Below are 23,481 nucleotides of genomic sequence, written 5' to 3' on the forward strand. Positions count from 1 at the left end.
GCGCTGTTAAATAACTCTCTTAGCAGACTTCCACCTTCGAGTAAAATTATCCTTCTTGCGGACTTCAATTTGCCTAATATTGATTGGAACATAACATCACCAATTCAACAAGATTCTCTAAGTGACTATTTTTGTGACTCTATTGTAAACTATTGTGGTCTCTCACAACTGGTAGGAAATCCAACTAGAGGCAATGCTCTATTGGACTTAATATTAACCAACACTCCAGAAATTATATCAAATATTGATATAGACTGTGGTCTTGGATTATCAGATCATAACGTTTCATTCTTTCATATCAATGTTTACATTCCTCGTCCTCGTTAAGCACCTAAAATCGCATATGATTATAAAAATGTAAATTGGGATGGCTTTCGGGCCGATCTATCTATAGCTCCATGGGACAGTGTATTTTTAGAAAACAAGATTGAACAAATTTGGGCTAAATGGAAGGAGCTCTTCTTTGCTGCTGTTAATAACAACATCAACAAGCAACATTTAACCAAAAAGAAGAAAAACGTCCCGTGGTTAACTTCTGCTATTTGTCGTCTTTTTCTCAAAAGAAAGCGACTATCGAAGAAGGCCGGATCTTCTCAACTTCAGTCTGACTGGTATAAATATAAACAGTGTAGGAACAAGGTTAAGTCTGAACTCAACAAGAGCTATTGGCATCATATCCAGTCTCTCAAAAACGGCGAAAATCCTAAGCGTTTCTGGACATAATATAGGTCTAAGACGAAATCAAGATCTCCTCCGTCTGAGGTTTCCTTTGGAAACACAAAAGCTACAACCGAATTTGATAAAGCCCAGCTGTTCAACGAGTTCTTTGCTTCAGTGTTTACAGAAGCCCTTCTATACTCTTCTATATATAGCCGATCAACTGCGCGACGATGGTAGCTCTTGTACAAACCAAATTATTTCACCTCTAAAATGCTGTAAGTCTGAGGTTGAAAAATTACTGATTGGTTTGAACGTCTCTAAAGCCCATGGCCCAGATGGAATTTCTGCTTGTTTACTTCGTGAAGCTGCCCCAGCTATATCTGGTCCTTTAACAGATTTGTTTAATTACTCGTTACATTGCGGTGTCTTACTGATTGAATGGAAATCTGCACATGTAACACCTGTGTTTAAAAAAGGTAAAAAAGAACTGGTTGAGAACTATCGCCCAATTTCTCTAACAAGTCTGATAGTAAAAACCTTGGAAAGACTCGTCTATAACCACATATTTGGATTTGTAGAATCAAACAATCTGATCAGTGATCATCAGTATGGTTTTCGCCCTGGCTATTCTTGTACAACCCAGCTGATTCATCTTTTTCATGTTTTTGCAAAAGCTTTGGATCAACACAACTCTACGGATGTACTTTTCTTGGACTCTCAAAAGGCATTTGACTCAGTTCCTCATAATCGACTTCTACTCAAGCTGAAACAATTCGGCATTGTTGGCCCACTCCATTCATGGTTATCTGCTTTCCTCATTGGACGGTTTCAGCGAGTCGTGGTAGAGGGCTGTCAATCTGATTGGGTACCTGTAAAATCTGGAGTTCCTCAGGGCAGCATCCTGGGCCCCCTGTTATTTATATTGTATGTTAATGACATACCTGGAAGTCTATCTAGTCATTCAATATTGTTTGCAGATGATGCCCTAATATATGACCATTATCGTCCATCTTCAACTTCAGTGTCTGCACAGGAGAGCCTGAATCAAGTTAATGGTTGGTGTGGCTCGTGGCTTTTGAAAAACAATGCTAATAAAGGCAAGGCCATGAAATTTACCAGAGCAAAAAATCGTGCTAGATGCAGCTATTCTATCAACAACAACATTATTGATCAAGTATCTACTCATAAACATCTTAGAGTGGTTCTTTTTGATGACCTGTCATGGAAACCTCACATTCTTTCAACAGTAGCATGCTCGAACAAATTATTGGGTTTACTTAAACAAACCTTTGAATCGCACCATGAAGCTTTACTGAAGGGCTATAAAGTTATGATTCAACCAATACTCGGGGTGGTGTAGCAGCTCCAACAAGGTCTCTCCTGATTGGTTAACAAGCTTTTTGATAATATTTTAAATATAACTGACATATCATAATTATTACCTGATCGCGTTTGCATCTACCCGCGAATTTTAGAGGGCAGTGTGCATGTTATATATATAAACATAGATATACATACCCGGTATAGATATACATATAGACATAGATATAAATATACATATAGATATACATACCCGGTATAGATATACATATAGACATAGATATACATATAGATATACATATAGATATAGATATACATATATAGATATACATATAGATATACATATATAGATATACATATATAGATATACATATAGATATACATATACATAAATATGGGTTGCAAGGGTAGCAAAGTAATATACATAGCCATATATTGTCATATATAGAGAGATAGTGAAATATGGGTAGCGAGGGTAGCAAAGGTAGCGAGAGTAGCAAAGTAATATACATAGCCATATATTGTATATATAGAGAGATAGTGAAATATGGGTAGCGAGGGTAGCAAAGGTAGCGAGGGTAGCAAAGTAATATACATAGCCATATATTGTCATATATAGAGAGATAGTGAAATATGGGTAGCGAGTAGCAAAGGTAGCGAGTAGCAAGTAATATACATAGCCATATATTGTCATATATAGAGAGATAGTGAAATATGGGTAGCGAGGGTAGCAAAGGTAGCGAGGGTAGCAAAGTAATATACATAGCCATATATTGTCATATATAGAGAGATAGTGAAATATGGGTAGCGAGGGTAGCAAAGGTAGCGAGGGTAGCAAAGTAATATACATAGCCATATATTGTCATATATAGAGAGATAGTGAAATATGGGTAGCGAGGGTAGCAAAGGTAGCGAGGGTAGCAAAGTAATATACATAGCCATATATTGTCATATATAGAGAGATAGTGAAATATGGGTAGCGAGGGTAGCAAAGGTAGCGAGAGTAGCAAAGTAATATACATAGCCATATATTGTCATATATAGAGAGATAGTGAAATATGGGTAGCGAGGGTAGCAAAGGTAGCGAGGGTAGCAAAGTAATATACATAGCCATATATTGGTATATATAGAGAGATAGTGAAATATGGGTAGCGAGGGTAGCAAAGTAATACAAATATAGTTAAATAAAGAGATAGAAAAATACAGGTAGCGAGGGTAGCAAAGTAATATATTGATAACGTTGTGTTGAAATCATTTGACCAAAGACTTACAAATATTTATTGTTTTGATAACGTTTCGGGGTTTAACTCCATCTTCAGGTTATAAGATACAATTTAAAAATACGACTACGTATACCTATGCAATTAAATAAAAATTAAACTCCGAAACGTTGTAAAACAATACTTTATCTAAGTCTTTGGTCAAATTATTTCAACACAAAGTTATCAGTATAATGCAACATACAGAATGAGAGTATGAGTGTATGAAGGTGGCCTAAATTGGGGATATTCGGAACACATGTTTAGTATGGCGGCAAAACACATGATACACTGAAAAAATGAAAAGAAATTGGAATCCCATATCACAGGTCCATTATGGTATTCTGTGTCATTACGTTGCTAAAAAGACGTCTGATTGTGCCCGATTTAGCAAAGTACTGTAACTATATTCGAGTCTGTTTTGATGCAAACGAAATGGTAAATCATATCGTTAAAGGTTAATTAAAGTGAAAAGATAGCCTTTCATTTATGCCAGATTAATAGTGCCAAGTCTGTGGATGAGTTGCATTTCTTGTCGTTACGGCTATCGTTAGCACCACATATGGGACTGAGCCAAAGGGCTGATGAGCCACGGAGAATAAAAGTTCGATGCTATCTTGAAGGAAATTCCTCCAGAGTACAGAGATTGCCAAGTGATAAACAAAACCATTTCTTTTAGGAAACATATCGATATTAAAATCGTACACAGCAAATTTATTCCGAATAAAACCAATATTTTGGGGAGGAGTACATACAGTGACCGATGCAGTATACAATTCCAATGGAATAGGAGGGTCGGTAAGATCATATGATCCCATATCACCAAGCTTGTTGCCAAACATTTTACCTCCGGTAATCATTGTCACAGTCAGACACGGATACGAAAATTCCAGCCATCTGGTGCTAACGATAGCCGAAAACGACAAGAAATGCAACTTATTCACATTTGGCACTCTTCATCATGACAGACTATTTTTCATTTAAATCACTTCATTTTCATTTGGTTCTCTAATTTCGAGAGCTATTTATAGTTTTGTACCAATTAAATTTATAAATATAAAAAAAAATTCCCACCTATGAAAAATACAGTATTACGAGTTAATAGAAAACAACCTGTAAGACCCAAATGAATAATTATTGAATATTTATGTTTGAGCATTTGTGTTAAGTATTGCGGGCTCGCGAACTGAGATATATAAGCGCTAAGTCGCATAATTAGTTTAGTTTTTTACTTTAAATTACTGGACAGTGGAAGTACGTTATATTCGAGGATTCAAGGACAGTAGAAGGATTCATTTATATTTAAAGCCAAGATTCGTCAACGTGAGGTATATTATGTTTCATTATTGCATGCATATTTAAATTGTAATAGTAAGTAGTAATAGCTAGTGAAATATTTATTTTAGAAAACCAGTGCATTCAGTGCAAACTATGGTGTAATAAAGAAGACACAATTTTAAGTGCTGTGACTGAGTTATTCTCATGTTGAACTATAAACGTAGATGTTTAGGATCTACATTAGTTTTCTCACGATCGGAATTGTATTGGCGGCAATGTACCAGTTTAATCGAGAAGACGACCAGACGAAGATTCCCACAGCGGCCGACCGGGACGAAACGTTGTTGTTCGAGATCTAGAAGGGGCGCGTTTGGAAAAGCTTCGAAGTCTACGGTTATCTCGTGCTGGATACTTGGGAGCTATGAATCGAAAACAGCAGTTAATCGAACAATTGCTATTAGACCCAGCAAATTACGAAGCCGTAACCGCCGAAAAAACTTCAATGAATAAAATATTTGACGATTACACAAAATGTTGTAAAGATTATCGGGCTTGTTTAACTGAGAACGAAGCGGTCGAGTTTGAGGAAATGCTCGGAGAGTATAACAGTGTTAGCAGGAACAGGGAAGAGCTCGAAAATCGAGTAGAAGAGTGGCTACAAGACGTTCAAAACAAGATTATTGACGATAATAAGCAAGCGAAATTACAGACGTCGCGGTTAAGTGATCACGGCGGCTTGACAGTTTCACCAAAATTTGAATATCCAAGCATGCAAGATCGCGTTACTCCCACGCGTTCTCCTTACGATGAACAGAATAAGAGAAACTCTATATCGCAGACTCCAACAAAGAAGGCTGAAAGTTCTAATGGGAGTATGAATAAGTCAAGCGTTCGTTCAGCAGAAGCAAGATTTCGACGAGCTAAAGCTGAAATGGAAAAGAAACATTGTCTAGAAATGCAAGAAATCGAACGTCAACAGCAAAATATAGAACAGAAACTTGAATTGGTTCGTATAAAGCAAGACGTTGAGTCGAAGAGAGCCGAACTGCAGCGAAAACGTGAACTTTTACAACTGCAAAGTGAAATCCAACTGGCTGAATTAGAAGAAAATTGTCGTGTGATGGGTTTTCTACGCTCGAAAAAGAATACGGTGCAAAAGAATTGGGGAATGATCTGTTGTATACCCATAAAGTTAGTCCTTTGCAACCTACTCGTGTGAACCCTGGCTATGGTATCCCATTAGGAGGCTATCCCGCCACGATGAGTCCACGACCAAGATCGGAAATCAGAACAAGTACCGCAGCGCGGGTTTCGAAACGAAAGCTCACACCTTTCAAAGACAATTGGAGAAGATATGAGAGTCGTAGGGAAGCAAGACAATCCTGGTGATTGGTGTGATGGCATAGCTTCACCAGTATATGATTCCAAAGAAACCGAAGGAATTGCAACGTATGTTAAAGATCCAAACAAGAATCGTTGATCATGATGGCTCAGACACTGGAACGTCTATTAGCAAAGGATTCGAGATCCAAAACGAGATTATTTGACCTTTGATGGTAATCCAATGAATTATCCTCGGTTTATAGAGAACTTTAAAGTCAATATAGAAGAAAGAGAACAGGATTCTAAAGCTAGATTGGCGTATCTTATACAATTCTGCACTGGCGTAGCAAAGGAAGCCATTAGTAATTGCGTTATGTTACCAGACCAAGAAGGGTATCAACGAGCGAAGCAAATTCTGTACAATTCCTTTGGCCAGAGTCATATTATCACTCGCGCATACATCAACAAAGTGACGAAAGGTGGTTCGATAAAGGACGGAGAAAACGAGAAACTGTCACAATTGGCTCGAGACATGGAGAATTGTGAAATCAATCTAAAGCAACTTGGTTGTGAATCGGAGATTAACGCCCAAAGTAACTTGGAGAAGATTGTCATACGTCTGCCTAGATATTTACAAGCTGATTGGGCGAAGGAAGCATATATTATGTTCGAAAAGGGGACGTTGCCAACGTTCAAGCACCTGTCTGGATATATCACGAAGAAAGCGAAGCTGGCGAATAGTTCGTTTGGTCAGTTGATTGGTTCGAAACCTCAAGATGATGGGAAACCAAGGAATAAGAGAACCAGTGGCGGGACATCTTTTTCTACCCATGGTACAGAAGAAAATTCGAGAGACGAATTAAACCGCGTGAAATGTTATTATTGCGAAAAGACTGGTCATACCTTGGACAGATGTTACGCATTCAGAAATCAGTCTTTGGAAGAAAGACGGCGGTTAATCCGTAAAGAGAAGCTCTGTAACCTTTGTCTTCGAAAAGGACATTTTGTGAAGAAGTGTAGGGGACGAGATTCCTGTTTGGTTGCGGGATGTGGTCAGCGGCACCACAGTCTCTTACATCCTGTTGTAACAGTACCTAAGCAGGATCCAAAGACAGAAAAACAGAACAATGAAAGTGAACCTGAGAAAAAAGAGGAGCAGGAAATCGAGAACAACGGCGGCCAATGTTCTGCGACTGGGGCTGGTAGACGTGGAGTTCGCCTTCGAGTAATTCCGTTAAAGTTCGTGGAGTAAATTCAACACAAGAAATTGAGACATACGCACTACTCGACAATGGATCTGACGTCACGCTTTGTGAAAGCAGTCTAATTAAGCAGCTCGGAATTAGTGGAACACCTACAACGTTTTCCCTGACCACCATAAGTGAAGGAGTAAAAACTAATCATGGAGAAGAAGTACGTCTGGTGGTTTCGAGTTTGAATGGAGACGAAAGTGTGGACATTCCATGTTCCTGGACGGTAAACAAATTGCCAGTATCTAAAAATTGCATTCCAACTGCTCGTGACGTGTCAGAGTGGAGTCATCTTGAAGGAATAGAATTTCCTGAACTAGAGAATAAGAATGTCGCGATGATCATTGGTTGTGATGTTCCCGAAGCACATTGGGTGTTGGATCAACGCCGTGGAAGACGGAAAGAACCCTATGCAGTTAAAACTTTGTTAGGCTGGACTCTCATGGGGCCAGCTCGAACCGAAGAACCAGAGAAGTTCCATGTTCATTTTATCAATCGGGAGGACAATAACTTACAAGACCAATTAGAGAGAATGTTCCAGATGGAGTTCAGCGAGACAGATGCAATATCAACAACAGAAATGTCTATGGAAGATCGAAAAGCTTTGTCTATCATGGAAAGTTCAGCGAAGCTAGTCAATGGTCATTATCAAATCGCTTTACCTTGGCGTTACGGTATTCCAAATCTACCAAACAACAGAAGTATGGCCGAACAAAGAATGAAATCTCTTCAATGGCGTTTAAAGAAGAACCCTAAGCTGAAAGAGAAATACAAGAATGTTATCGAAGATTACGTAGAGAAGGGGTTCGCGAGTAAAGTGATAGAAGAACCTGCAAAACAGCTACAAAAGAATGAATCAAGCAGCATTGGTCGAGTATGGTATCTTCCTCATCATCCGGTGTTTCACCCTCAAAAACCAGGAAAGGTCCGTGTTGTCTTTGACTGTGCAGCAAAGTACAAGAATACGAGTTTGAACGATCAGCTTCTGCAAGGTCCCGACTTCACGAACAAATTAATAGGAGTATTGATCCGCTTTCGCCTAGAGAGAATTGCCCTAACATCCGATGTGGAGGCCATGTTTCATCAAGTTAGAGTAGATCCCAAGGATTGTGATACTTTACGATTCCTATGGTGGCCAGACGCTGATTTCGCAAAACCCTTAGAAGAGTATCAGATGCAAGTACATCTGTTTGGAGCCACGTCATCTCCGAGTTGTGCGGCGTTTGCATTACGGAAGACTGCACAGGATCATGGAGCGGAGTTCGACAAAGAGACCGTGAATACTGTCAACAAGAACTTTTATGTCGATGATTGCTTGAAATCGGTTCCAACAGTCAACAAAGCAGTATCTCTTGTAAGCGAGTTAACAACGTTATTGGCCAAAGGAGGATTTCACTTAACTAAGTGGATGAGCAATAGTCGTGAAGTCTTGGCTTCAATACCTCAGAAAGAGAGAGTGGCGTCAGTAGTCAATTTGGACTTCGAATCGTTACCGGTAGAGCATGCGCTGGGTGTCTTATGGGATGTGGAAGACGACGTGTTTCGTTTTCGTATCGCAGAAATGAAAGAGATAAAGACAAGAAGAGGGATATTATCTTTGGTTAGTTCAATGTACGATCCAATGGGATTTGCTTCCCCGTTCGTTCTGCCGGCCAAGCAAGTTCTTCAACGTCTATGTCAAGCGAAGTACGGTTGGGACGAAGTTTTGCCTGAAGATGAAATTGAGTTGTGGCGCAACTGGCAAGAATCGATAACACAATTGAAAACCATGACCATTCCCAGATGCATCCGACAAGATATGTCAGCGAACCTTTGCAGAGCTGAAGTCCACAATTTCGCGGATGCGTCCAGAGATGGCTATGGGGCAGCTTCGTACTTGCGTCAAGTTGATGAAGAAGGGAAAGTGATCGTCTCACTTATTGTTGCTAAGTCGAGAGTAACACCTTCGAAACCTGTGACAATTCCTCGATTAGAACTGACTGCAGCTGTGCTAGCTGTGAAGCTCAATCGTCAAGTTGAAGAAGAACTAGAGATTCCTATTAGTCGTGTTGTATTCTGGACTGATTCGACTGTGGTGTTACAGTACATTAATAATGAATCCAAGCGTTTTCAGACTTTCGTGGCCAACAGATTAGCTGTGATTCATGATATGTCAACGCCATCGATGTGGAGATATGTAGACACAAAATCTAATCCTGCAGATTACGCATCCAGAGGATTGAAAGCTGATGAGCAACGGAAGATTCATGTGTGGCTGAATGGTCCAAATTTCTTACGTGAAGAAGAGGATAAATGGCCAGAAATGCCTGAAGGGCTTAAAGAAATGCCAGACGAACAGTTAGAATGGAGAAAAACAGCACAAGTACATGAGATTGTAACGTCAAAGGATGGCACTGCGTTCGACAGATTCCTGGAATATTATTCAAGTTGGTATGCTCTTCAAAAGGGTGTTGCATGGTTCCTTCGTTATTTGTCTTTCCTTCGTTCTACAAAGAAATCACCTGACAAAGTTAAAGACGGTATCGCGAAAGGACACTTGACGGTTAACGAAATTCGTGTTGTAACTGACAAAATCGTAAGATACGTACAGCGTCAGAACTTTTCCGAGGAGATTGAAACGTTGCAAACAGCTGAAACTAAGAGTGATCGAACAAGAAATCTGTTGAAAAGAAGTAACTTACGGAAACTAAGTCCAGTGTTACTGAATGGAATATTGCGAGTCGGAGGACGCCTCGAAAGATTCATTATCATTTGATGCGAAACATCCGATCATTTTGCCTCAAAAGCACCATATCACGAAGTTAATAATTCGACATTATCATCAAGTCGAAGGTCACATGGGTTCGCGCCAAGTATTGGCTACTATTCGGAAGTTATTCTGGATTATTCACGGCCCGTGCGAAGTGCGAAAGGTAATAAAGACGTGTGTGCAATGTCAAAAGAGATACGCGAGACCGGGCGATCAAGTTATGGCTAATCTTCCAGATGCACGGGTAATACCTTCCAATCCACCCTTTACATTCGTTGGTGTGGATTATTTTGGTCCGATAATGGTACGTCAAGGCCGCGGACAAGTAAAACGCTATGGTTGTCTATTCACCTGTTTAACCATGAGGGCGGTACATATTGAAATTTCTCACTCCCTTGATGCAGAATCATTTCTGTGCGCATTTAGCAGATTTACGAACCGACGTGGTCAGCCAAGTGATGTTTATAGCGATAATGGTACGAATTTTACAGCGACTCACTCCATCTTGAGAGAAGAATTCAAGAAACTTCAGTCCAAGACCTCCCAAACTTGTATTCAAGATCGCCTGCGAAAAAGCTATATCCAATGGCATTTTAATCCTCCAGCAGCCAGCCATATGGGCGGAAGTTGGGAAAGACTTATACGATCGATTCGACGAATTCTAAAATCATTGTTGGAAGAACAAATTGTGAATGACGAAGCACTGCTGACGTTCATGACGGAGGTAGAGAGAATCTTAAATGATCGTCCACTTGTTCGACAAGAAAATCATCCAGATGACCTGGACCCCCTTACACCGAACAAGCTCCTTTTGCTCAGATCGGACAAACCCCTTCCTCTAGGAGTCGTGGTAAATGGTGACAAGTACAACAAACGGTGGAGACAAGCCCAAGAATTGGCAAATGCGTTCTGGAAACGATGGATAAAAGAATACCTTCCCCTTCTGCAAGAAAGGCAAAAGTGGACAACAAAGAAACGTAACTTACAAGTTGATGATTTAGTATTAGTCGTGGATGAGAAAAAACCACGTGGACAGTGGCCTCTAGGTCTGGTGGAAGAATCGTATCCAGATAAGTATGGTGTTGTCAGGCAAGTATTGGTACGTACATCCAATGCGAAATTGAAAAGAGACACAAGAAAACTGTGTTTGCTCGAAGGAGCTTATTGAAATAAACACTATGATATTATTAATTTAGTTTAAGTGTTATATGGTATCAAGCTTAATGAATAGCATAACCTTGATAGGGGCGGGTAATGTAAGACCCAAATGAATAATTATTGAATATATATGAGCATTTGTGTTAAGTATTGCGGGCTCGCGAACTGAGATATATAAGCGCTAAGTCGCATAATTAGTTTAGTTTTTTACTTTAAATTACTGGACAGTGGAAGTACGTTATATTCGAGGATTCAAGGACAGTAGAAGGATTCATTTATATTTAAAGCCAAGATTCGTCAACGTGAGGTATATTATGTTTCATTATTGCATGCATATTTAAATTGTAATAGTAAGTAGTAATAGCTAGTGAAATATTTATTTTAGAAAACCAGTGCATTCAGTGCAAACTATGGTGTAATAAAGAAGACACAATTTTAAGTGCTGTGACTGAGTTATTCTCATGTTGAACTATAAACGTAGATGTTTAGGATCTACACAACCATTAAACTGTACGTACCTATATTTCCCATCATCAAAGGATTGCTAAACTATGGGTAGCTAAACTATGGGCTGGAACTATTGGGTAGTCAAAGTGTAGGTTGGATTGGAATTATTCAGGGGGTAGTCAAACTATGGTCTGGAATTATTCAAGTGGCCAGTATGTAGCTAAACTATGATATGGAATTATTCAGGGGGTAGTTAAACTGGTCTGGAATTATTCAAGGAGTGCCTAAACTATGATATGGAATTATTCAGGGAGTAGTTAAACTATGATATGGAATTATTCAGGTTGCTAAACTGTGGTCTCGAATTATTCAGGGAGTAGTTAAACTATGATATGGAATTATTCAAAGACTGGCTAAACTATGATATGGAATTATTCAGGGGTTGCTAAACTATGGTCTTGAATTATTCAGGGGGTTGCTAAACTATGGTCTGGAATTACTCAGGGGGTAGTTAAACTATGGTCTTGAATTATTCAGGGGGTAGTTAAACTATGGTCTCGAATTATTCAAGGAGTGGCTAAACTATGGTCTGGAATTATTCAGGGGGTAGTTAAACTGGTTCAGGGGGTAGTTAAACTATATGGTATGGAATTATTAGCTATTAGCTAAACATGATCTGGAATTCAAAACAAATAATTAAATAATTGATGTGATCGAAGACTTGTAACTAACTGAGTGTTAATCTGAACAACCAGGGTCCTCAACAGAGGATACAATTTTAATGATCTATTTGAATGGTCTATTTTTCTATTTTGTGTTGTAATGTTGTATTATATGTTGTGTATTTTCTACATTGTGCGTTATCATATCTTGTGTGTATATAATTTGTTTTTATTACGTGTATATTTTCTCTTTTGTGTGTGTATCCTATTTTATGTGTGTTTTATATTTCGTATATAAATATAGTTTGTATTGCTCATGAGTCACGATTGCATACGTACATAAACTTCATTTCTAAGATCACTAATATCTCGCGCATATTCATATATTCGACAAGGCTGTCTATATCTTTCAAGATTTATGGAGACATCTTTGATCCAATATATTAGCTAACAGTAACACCACGCTATAGCATTTCAAACATATTCTTCAAAATAACATGCAGTATTTCTGCACCCTTGAATGAAAATTTACATATCATATTATTAAAAACGCCAACGATGACGAGTGAAATGATAATTTTAATATTAGTAATATTAAACCGGGGGTTTCTTCGAAGTTTATTGGTTCGCTACCTTTGCTACCCTGGTTAGAGTCTGAGCCAATAGGAAACAACCTTATTGAAGCTGCTACACTACCGAATACTCGAGTACGCCTGTCACGTTTGGAACCCACATCAACAATATTTAATCAATAAACTTGAACGCGTTCAGAGAAACGTTACAAGATGGATCAATGGTCAAAATGAAACATATGATGAGCGAATTAAATCTCTAAAACTCCCATCACTCGCTCTCCGCAGAGAATTCCTTAGTTTAGTACATTCATGGTTGCTCTGCTGGTAACATTAAAGAAACTTTATCCTTCTGTAAAAGAAAATCCAGACATTCTCATTCCTATAAACTTTATAGACTGTATTTCCGTACTGATATATTTAAATACTCTTTTTGGAATAGATATATAGATAGCTGGAATAAACTCCCATCTGTTGTTGAACAGAAAATGTAAATAGTTTTAAGAACGCCCTAAAGAAACATCTTTTTGGATAAACCTAATCTGTCATATTTAAGAATAATTTTTTAATCTATCCATAGTATCAATATAAGTACTGGCCTTGGACGTAATTTGTCTTGTGTTTGGATATATTTGTAAATATAGTAATACATATTTCTATGTAAATATAGTTTATGAATTATTTATATTGTAATATGGGGCATATTTCTCATGGGGATTAAGTACCTCTCTATTATGACCCAATTATAATGATAATAATAATCTCTTGTAAATATATTATTATTATTATTATTACATTAAAATTGTTATATATAATTAATTGATAAGAAATACAAACTTGATAAACCCCGCTTTACCGGTAGCTTATCAATGACTACAAGAATTGACTCTATATTAATATGCATGTACTGATTAAAATCTACTATGTGTCATTATTTTCCGGTTATAAAAATATTAAAGTGTCATAAGTTTTGGGTTATCCCACTCCTTGTTTCGTTTACAAATTATATAATACGATGATCTTATGCACATATTGAAAAATTTTTCTTTTTATATATTTGCTATGCTGGGCGTCAAATTTTAGGTTTCTGAGCATTTCATCAAAGCATTTAGCTGATCTACTAAAACGCTTAGTGCACTTAAGGATAAGTTGACAAATTTAACACAATCATAGCTTGACTCTAGCTCTTTAATTAAGTGGATATACTTTTGATGTTTCCGATGGGCGTTATCTTGCATGTTTGACTCATATCCAACAGTAAGCTCAAGAATATATAAATATCTGTTTTCAATGGCAAGTAAATGATCAGGTTGCAAGTTATTTCCGGTGAGAACAGATGGGTTTATAAAACAAGGTAAATCAACAAAAATTCTCGAAGTTTTTACCGCAGTAAGGGTTGATGCAAGAAAATTTAAGACGGAATCGGGTAGCCATGTATATCGGCCTTCTTTCAAGTATGTTTGACAACCAGCAATAACATGAAGCAGGGATTCAGGAGACGAGCAAAAAGAACAAGCTGAAGTTGACGACACGCCCCATTTTGAAAGGTTTTATTAAAAATTTTTTTCCCGCTTTTAACAGCTATGGTACTAGAAATTTGATTGGCATTACTGACAACTTGCACCCTGTCCATGAGGTAGTTTTCGAACCACGTCATGGCAATGTCCCTAAAACCTAATTAATCTACATAACTTGCAGAGAAGACTGTCATGAGGCACAGTGTCAAATGCTTTTCAATAAACACTGCACAAATTTTGATAAAACTTCCCCTTTGTGTACTTTATCTTATTTGCTACCTGATTTCAAAGTCGACGATACGTGCTCCAATCAATTTCACTGCCCGATTTACATTCTTTCTTTAAGTAATAACCTCTCTCATTCATAAGTTTTTTGAGGTTTTTTGTGAGCCATGGGCAGCTATGTCCTCTCACTTTCTTCCTTGCCATGGGCGCATATTTATCACACTTGTCAAAAAACCGTTCTTTCCATATCTCCCACGCATCATTCACATCCTCCTTTTCAAAAACTTCATCCCATGGGACCATCAACAGGTCATTATAGAAAGTAGTGCTGCTGTAATTTGCATAGGATCTACAATTAATAACCTTCAGTCGTTGTTTCCCAGAATTTATTTTTCGGACTACTACAATCATATCATGATCACTTACACTGGAAGCAGCAACGCCTGCAAAAGAAATGTTACTTTCATGAGTAGTAGCAAAGAGATAAAAAAATGTAGAGCTATTTCTGGTTTTTCTCATTGCTTTGTTAATTACTTGAGACAAACTAAAATTAAGGAACATATCCTTTAATATTTTAGTTTCCAACAAGGGTCGTCTAGCCAGAAAATCACAGTAGAAATCGCCAGTTACTATAAGCTCTTTATTCACTAGACGATCACGGAATGGATCCATAAAGTAAGATTATGATAGAGGTCAATAAATAGCCCCAAACAGTATACCCCAGAACTTGGGCAATAATACTTCAAGCCAAGAGTGTCTTTCACATACACAGCTGTACCACCACCATTTCGACCATTCGAGCGATTATTTCTTTAAAGTTTGTAGCCTTTAAGTAAAACTTCATCATCATTAATATTATGATTGAGCCAAGTTTCCATCAGAGCAATAATATGCACATCGGGGCACTTCGACAAGAGAATCTCTAGCATACTAAGTTTACCACGAAGGCTTCGAATATTCTGACGGACAAATCGTATATTGCGACATTTTAGAGCTTCCAGTAACTCAGGCGGTATTTCAAATTCATCATCCACCAAACTATCATCCGAAATGTTTCCCAGTAAGCACATAGAGCAAGCCTTGTTGTTCTCGAAGGAGGCACTCAAGCATTTAATATGATGGAGCAAATTACACATCAAACAATTCGCTTTCCCTTGATTTTTTCTTATTGTTTTTAAACATGTGCTAAATTGTAGTTTGCCTGGTCCTGGATTTGACAAGATATCTCTCCACACAACAGCAGAGTATTGGCCGCCATAAGATCTCGAAATGACCATTCGTTGTCGGTTGCTAACATCAGGAATGGAAGTTTTCTTCACTTTAAATCTGTTGGAGATATCAAAATAACTCAAACTTCTACCCCTGTCTAATTGAACAGCATCAGTAAATTTCTTATGACTTTTATTAACTAAACCATCAATAAAGACAACCAAGAACAAATAATAAGTTACCAAGCATCCAGTCGAGCAACTGCCCACCATATTGCTCTATATTCATCATCATAATCAAATTCTAGATGTTCTTCATATACAGCTGATATGGGCTCCACCATCTCACAATCGTCTGTAGTGATAGGCAAAGCTTCAAATTTGGACCATTACTCATTCACTATATTTATTTGGCGCTAACAATACATCATCTTTTCAATGGCAAGGGAATGCGAACCAGCTTTGTCGTTGCTTGAAACTTCATGATAGATAAATTATTAAATTATTTCAATCTGTTTGGTGAAAAATGAAATAAATGTAGACATTTATTTTTTCACCATACTTTGTTCTTTTTCAGACCTGTATAAAAGATCAACTGCTCTATCCTTGACTCTCAATGATACACCTGCTTAAATATTGGGTGGACAATACCATGATATACTTCTCTGTTTGGATCCTTTACATTATCAAAGGAAACCTTATAATTTTCGTTCATGCTGTTGATCAAACTTTTGTTCAGTGATATTTGATCGATTTGGCTCCCAAGCTTTATTGCAATAGCTTGACCATCTGAAAAAAATAGGTATAAGCTAAGTATACATGTATCTGCTCACAACAATCTAGTTTGGGCAGCAATTGGACCTATTTTTTACCGCTGTTCAAGCAAAAAGAAGTATGCTTAGTAATATGTAGTAATGTCAGTCATGACAGTGATATAGACCTGCTGTTTTGAGAACTTTGAGGTTTCACTGGCTTGTTTGCATTTCCTATATTCCGTTGCATATGCTATGCTCTTCACTTTTGCTTAGCCTCAGCGCTCTGTATTTCATTAGCTCGTTTTTCCTTCATGTATTTGCTTAGGCTGAGAGCTCCTATTTGACTCCTCGGGATTTAAAAGTACCTGATGGCAAAGTTGATACATAATCATACTCATCTATATTACCTAAATAAATATCTCTAAGTTGATCTGTTCGTGAAAATCCATGTACTATAGTGTATTCAGAAAATTGTTCATGTGTCTCACTAACGACTATATTTAACTTCAGCTGATCAGCCAGAGCTTGGGAGCACAGGAGGGCGCTTATATAGTGGGCGGTGAAACTGGCACAAGCATCCTTTTCAGCGAAAGTCAATAAGGAATGCACTTTTCAACGCTGTTTGTACAACCGCTGTTTTTCTCTCAATAATTGATGTTTTAGGGGAATTTTTACATTTTTCCAACAAATAAATTACTTACTATTTTATTGTTTGAACACTTGCTTGGAGCATGAAGTTGTATTGTAAAGAAAATATTTTGGATAACGACCTGTTCTTTGTTGACTTCCATAAAGGGATCATTTTCAATACACAATATGCAACCCAGAACTTGGAAGACAATATGCTTATGTTGTAATGTGTCATTACAACATATTGGAAGACAATATGTTTATGTTGTAATGTGTCTCGTAACCTGTCTTGTCCGCCATGGTGCTGTTGTTAGTCGTATGGTACAGATGTTTGTTAATTTTTTTTTCTAAGGGTCGCTGTAACTGGCTGTAAAAGCTGTAGTGATACCCGGCCATGTCAGTATATCAATAATTGTCTATATTTGTTAAGTGTAATTGTATTTGAATAATTAGCAAAGCCTAATAAATAAATAAATAAATGTTGTCAACTAGTCCCAGGCTTGGATTTCAGGTATGTCAAAGATTATATTTATCTGCTTATATTTTAATGATTTTAATTAAAATCCGAATTCGATCTGAAATCCTTAGGCCACAATGTCACTGCATGGTAGCCAACAAAAGCTGTAGTCTCATTTCACGATTCGGCATGATTAAATAAAAAAATTTTGCTCGTTTTAAAGCATTGTGTTAAAGTAACTGTAAGCAGCAAGCGAAATTTGTGCCTTAAACAATTTTCAAAATATGCCTTGGCAAAACGTGTGCCCAGTCTAGAAATGGTGTGATCATAACACCATGCAAGCTTCTCGTTAGGATATGTTGGTGCAATGCTCTTGCCAGTGAGCTACAGAGGTAGCTGACAAGAGCAAGCATGGTTAATGTGTATATGATGGTAATGCCAGGAATAGGCGAGGGTAAATCAGTTATAATTTTTGGCACCTCACCCGATGCAGGTAAATTCTAAAGGTTCAAAGGGTCTTAATTTCAAGTGTAATTATACACACTTCAAATTAAAGCCAGGAACAGTTGATGGAAAAATGAGTCAACTATCGGTCCTCCAGCAGGAATTGAATCCACGCTATCGCAATGCTTTTGCCACTGAGCTACAGAGGTAGCTGACAAAACAAGCGTGGTTAATGTGTATATGATGGTAATGCTGGGAATAGGTGAGCGTAAATCAGTTATGATTCTTGGCACATCACTCGATGCAGGTGAATTCTAAAGGTTCAAAAGGTCTTAATTTTAAGTGGAATTATACACACTAGAAAGAGCATTGCACTGGCATCACTATAGCGTATGTTCGATTCCTGCTGGAGTGACTCATTTTTCCAACAACTGTTCCTGGCTTGAATTTGAAATGTGTATAATTCCACTGGAAATTAAGACCCTTTGAACCTTTAGAATTTACCTGCATTGAGTGAAGTGCCAAAAATCATAACTGATTTACCCTCACCCGGCATTTTCATCATATACACATTAACCACGTTTGCTCTCGTCAGCTACCTCTGTAGCTCAGTGGCAAGAGCGTTGCCCTGGCATTGCAAAAGTGTAGGTTCAATTCCTGCCAGAGGACCGATAGTATACTCATTTTTCCATCAACTGTTCCTGGCTTGAATTTAAAGTGTGTATAACTTCACTCATTTAGCAAATATAAGGTTTTTAAATTATTTTCACGGCATGTCACTTGTGAAAGCCAAACAAGCTTCCATTGTTTTTCTTGTCTTGTCTGGCTATCAGGAAAACTCCTTAGGATACACCAGGTGCTTATTGCTTAATTCAAAGAATATTTTATGGGAACATATATATTCAATTTATTTGCAAGACATATGAAGACATGTATTTTCCAGACATTAGAAGTTCTCGTGTCCATCTTGACAGTTTGAGCAAAATGCATGTCAAACTAGCTGTTCAAGTACTTAGTACAAAAGTGCAAAAGGACAATGGGTAAGTATGAAAATGAAGCAACCAAACAACTCAGCAATTCATTTCAAATTGTGATGCATTGTGGAATGTCTTCAATGACACTAAACCATTGAGTATGTTAAAAGATACCCAAATCAAAGCTTTAGATGATGTACTTGACGTTTTTGGAAGAATGAATTGGCCTCTGCTTATACACTTAAACCAGAGATATTATCCCATTTCATATTTGGCAAACTATTTTTAATAATTTTGATAAGGTAAAGGCTTGTTTAAAGCCCATTTATTTCCAAATCTATATACAAAAAGTTCACATATTTAAGTAAAAAACAAAAGTGGTATGGTAAATTGACCACAGCAATGCAAAAGCTTACAGTTACTAAAACAATCATTGTAAATCATGTTTGCAAACTAAAATTGAAAATGAATTCAAAGCCCTGTTAATTTACGACTTTCAGGTATGACCTAACAAAATATATACCTTGTAATCATATTTTCCTCATATATTTCCAGGTAACAATCAATGGCTTTAAAGCACTGGTTAAATTCATTGGTACACTTGAATTTAAATCCCTCCATGGAAGTCAGCCTTGTATCATTCCTAAAAGAATAAGTCAAGATATATTAGAGTCATTCTTTTCTATGCAGAAGCAGGCATGTGGTGGTACAAATAATATGATGGCGTACCCTTATGGTTACATGTCAATAGTATGATAAGTTATTCTGAAGCTAAGCACCTGTCAAAAAAACAAACTAACAGAAATGATGTTGATGATATTGAATTTGGTGAGGAACAGAAGTGTAATGATAGCATTCCTAAAAGAAGCAATGTTTGGGGTATTTTTTTTCCCAACATATGTGGCCAGTCCATCTTTAAACCATTTATTTTCTAGTGTTAGAAATAGCGCCTATAAAATGAAAGACAAAAGACATCCCCTGACACAGAGTACTTATCACAAAGACAACTCCATGGGTTTTTTTCGCATGTGTGATTCGTCATGATTTCTCACTCAGCAAGTACCATAAATAGAGGTAATCACCACCCTGTCAATGTCTAAAATGGCACCATTTTTAATATTGAATCACACTTATGCAAAATGATGAATTACACTAATGCAAAAAAACAATGGAGTTTCTCTTTTAGTAGGTTTTCTTTGCTTCTGATGTCTCAAACCTATTTGAAACTATGATTCCCAAATACTTACATGCACAGTTAATAGAAGGGGGATAATTAGGCTAACCAATGACGTCACAACGGCTGTTTTAGCAGCGGCAGAGCAAAAACTATACCGCTATTTAAAAGTTGTCGCAATGTTGGTGGGCACTATGAAGTGAAGAAATGGCAGAAAGTTAGTGACGAGCCTGTCAAAAAACGCCCGAAAAAAGACAAATAAAGGAACTAAATCTCATATAGTCTATTAGCCATGATCGTTTCTATAAAACACTTATTAAATTGATTAACCAAAGCATTCTAGCTATAAACTCAGATTTCATCAATGGAAATAATGTTACATGCACTTCAGATGATGATATATGTTACAAAATAATGTGCGTGTTGAGACTGAAAATTTAGTGCGACTTGCGCACTGCGACTTGTTTTGAATCATATATTGTATCCTCAAGATGTCTTTTCTTTTCAGGATTTGCTTTTTGCTTTAATATTCATTTTGCTTTAACATAACATTCGTCCAATCATGAACTATGAAAATATTCATAGACTATGTATAAGGGTCGACGGCAATGTGACACCTAAATCGCCAGCTAAGAAGAAACAATTTGTCGCTAAGACTGTAGAAAGGTCTGCTGAAGTGTCAAGCAAGAGAAAACTTGAGTTCACGTTATCGGCCAAAAGCGCTCACAGGGCTGAGTCAAAACCGGTCAAGCAACATTCTGAACCTGAAACACCTTTACAAAGATATATTTCGAGTTCTAAAAGAAAGATCGAAAAAAAACAGCAAGCTAAGCAAAAGCTTGTCGTCGAAGTGACAGATTTAACAAAACTGATAAACAATGCACAAGCACAAAACGGCGGTCGAGATACTGTTTGTCGTAACTGCCACGAAACTGCACATTTGAATGTTGTACCGTGGATTGGGTTGAATTGGGACACTTTTTATGCAAATATTTTAAAATTTAAGACACCATTTTTCAGAAGGGCTTTAATTATATTTTGTATTTAAGGTCTCATACTTTATTTAAGGCAACATAGCAAGTTTTATACATACCCATAGTGAAGTCTGCTTTTGTTTAAAAAAAAGCCTTGTCCCAATTCACCCCAGACTGAGGTGAATTGGGACATATTGCCAAACATCAGGAAAACTAGGTGAAAATTGGTATTAGGCCTGGTAGGGTGGTTTGGGACATTTCAACTATTTCAATACAGTTCATGTAATATCAATCCAACACATTTAAAAGGTTACAAGGCCTCCTTTTTCACATGTACCAATCAGCGAGACTAAAATTAATTGTGTCTTTTTAAAAACAGTTATACTGGAATTTTTAATGCTGGAAAATAGATTGGTAAGACTAAGAGAATGATACTAATTGAAATGAGATAAAACAAAAGCAATGAGACATGTCTTTGGATAAATAAATATACAATATAATTAAAAGTAATCCCACTCTCCAAATTTAACAAATCTTAAAACATTGATAATATCAAACAGTAATACTATCACATTAACAATTATATAAATGGAGGTATACAATGTCATTTGTATAACAGGTTTTTCACTCGCAGATTAAGTGAACTTTAGTTTACGTGCAATAACAGTCATTGTGAAACCAGAAATTTAGTACATGTACTTCCAGCCCCATCCAGCTTTCTTTAATGTTGGAGTGACATCACAGTCATAAACTTTTTCATAAAAAACAGCATCTTTTTCTCATTCAAGGTTCTGAGGTTCTTTAATACCAAAGGGTTTTTCTAAACATTGGACCATGGTTTCCCCTTGAACTTTTTTTAGAACTTTGCCAACGAACACTTCTTCATATAAAACTTTGACCCATTGTCCAACTTCAATGTTTTGGGGCATTAACAGGTCCAGTCCTAAATCTGGAGGCTCATTTTCTGACTCAACTGATTCATTTTCAGACCCACTAGAATCATCAGACTCTTTCTCATCATCACCCTCATCTTCAGATTTGCCTTCATCTTCAATATCACTTACACTAACACTTTTCCCATGTTGTACACTTACACGTTTCCTACGCTCAGGCTGTCTCTTGTCCTCTGGGTTGCACATTCTTTTTAATTGCTCAAGCACGGCTTTAGAGATGTTGGCACTGGAGGATGTAGTACCATCTTGACTCTGTGGCAATTTCGCTATTAACTCTTGAGGATTGAAAGGGTAAATACCACATGCCCTGAAGCCAGATTTCAGGTTATCTGCATTCAGAGATGCAACCAACTCTTTCAAAAGACCAGGGAACGAGTCTTTTGGAAGACTTCCCAGGGATGGTTTTTGTCTTTCCACAACTTTAATATTTTCCTCCATTTACGTTTGAGTGGGCCATAAAAAGCCACATCTAGTGGGTGAGAGAGATGTGTACTGTTGGTACCAAACATATAAAGGATATGTTGTTTTTCTCACACAATCTAATCACATCCAGTGAAAAATGGCTAGACAGGTTGTCACCAATGACTACTTTTCTCCCTTCTCTGCGTTGAGCCCATGGCAACACAATAGTCCGAAACCAATCATCAAAAGCAACTGCATCAAACCAGCCAATCTTAGTACGATTAAAACGAGCACCTTTCGGTCCTCCAGCTGTCCATGTATTCCACATGTTGACAGCTTTATAGACAACATAAACTGGTAGTAGTTCACCGCTGGCAGTACCACAAAACATTATACTTGTGCAACCTTTGGTATAGTTCATAATATGCTCAGGATATTTTTTACCACATTTAAAGATGAGTTTTTCAGATCCAGGGTCATCTGAAAGATTTGTTTCATCATAGTTTAAAATATTTTCGGGTGGAATTCCATCCAATGCGACTTTTAAATGTTCAAAATATGTTTCAAACTCCTTTTTATCCATTTCTGCCCGTTTGGTTTTAATATTCTGACATTTACGTGGACGAACATCATTCACATGACGTTTCAAAAAGCTTCTTGCCCACTCAACACCTGGAAGATTATCTTTAAAGTTACTGACCCTTTTATTTGACATATCCAGATACGATTTAACCAGAATACGAACGTCTAAACTTGAGAATGAAAATCCCCACTCACCAACAATCATTAAATGACTCACAATTGCAGTTTCTTGTGAGGTAGGTTTGGCCACCATGTGGCTTCGATTGAAGGCCACGAACCTTTCTTACAATGTTGATTTTGGAATACCAAAGCGATTTGAAGCTTCACGAATTCCCATACCAGCCTCAACTGCTTTAATAGCACTAATAAGTGTCTCTTTTGTAAAATCTGCATACCTCTTTTTATGTGAACCAACAACTCTTTTGTAATTTCTCATTATACATTTAAATTTTATTCAAAAGATTCAAATCCCAAGATCACGACGGTTGAAAATTGTTGCAAACATGAG

The 23,481-nt window shown here is 37.4% G+C and overlaps 2 protein-coding genes across 2 annotated transcripts; both read left to right on the forward strand.

Annotated features, from left to right (window-relative positions):
• Positions 1–6,213: 6,213 nt before the first annotated feature.
• Positions 6,214–7,092, forward strand: LOC114527356. Its single transcript, XM_028548990.1, has one exon. It carries the CDS (start codon positions 6,214–6,216, stop codon positions 7,090–7,092), a length of 879 nt encoding a protein of 292 aa, XP_028404791.1.
• A 335-nt stretch (positions 7,093–7,427) lies between these two features.
• LOC114527367 lies at positions 7,428–9,845 on the forward strand. The gene has a single exon (XM_028549001.1). The coding sequence runs from the start codon at positions 7,428–7,430 to the stop codon at positions 9,843–9,845; it is 2,418 nt and encodes an 805-aa protein (XP_028404802.1).
• The last annotated feature ends 13,636 nt before the right edge of the window (positions 9,846–23,481 follow it).

The sequence above is a fragment of the Dendronephthya gigantea genome, unplaced genomic scaffold, assembly GCF_004324835.1.
Source record: "Dendronephthya gigantea isolate DGI-Jeju-01 unplaced genomic scaffold, DenGig_1.0 000044F, whole genome shotgun sequence".
NCBI classification, from domain to species: domain Eukaryota; kingdom Metazoa; phylum Cnidaria; class Anthozoa; order Malacalcyonacea; family Nephtheidae; genus Dendronephthya; species Dendronephthya gigantea.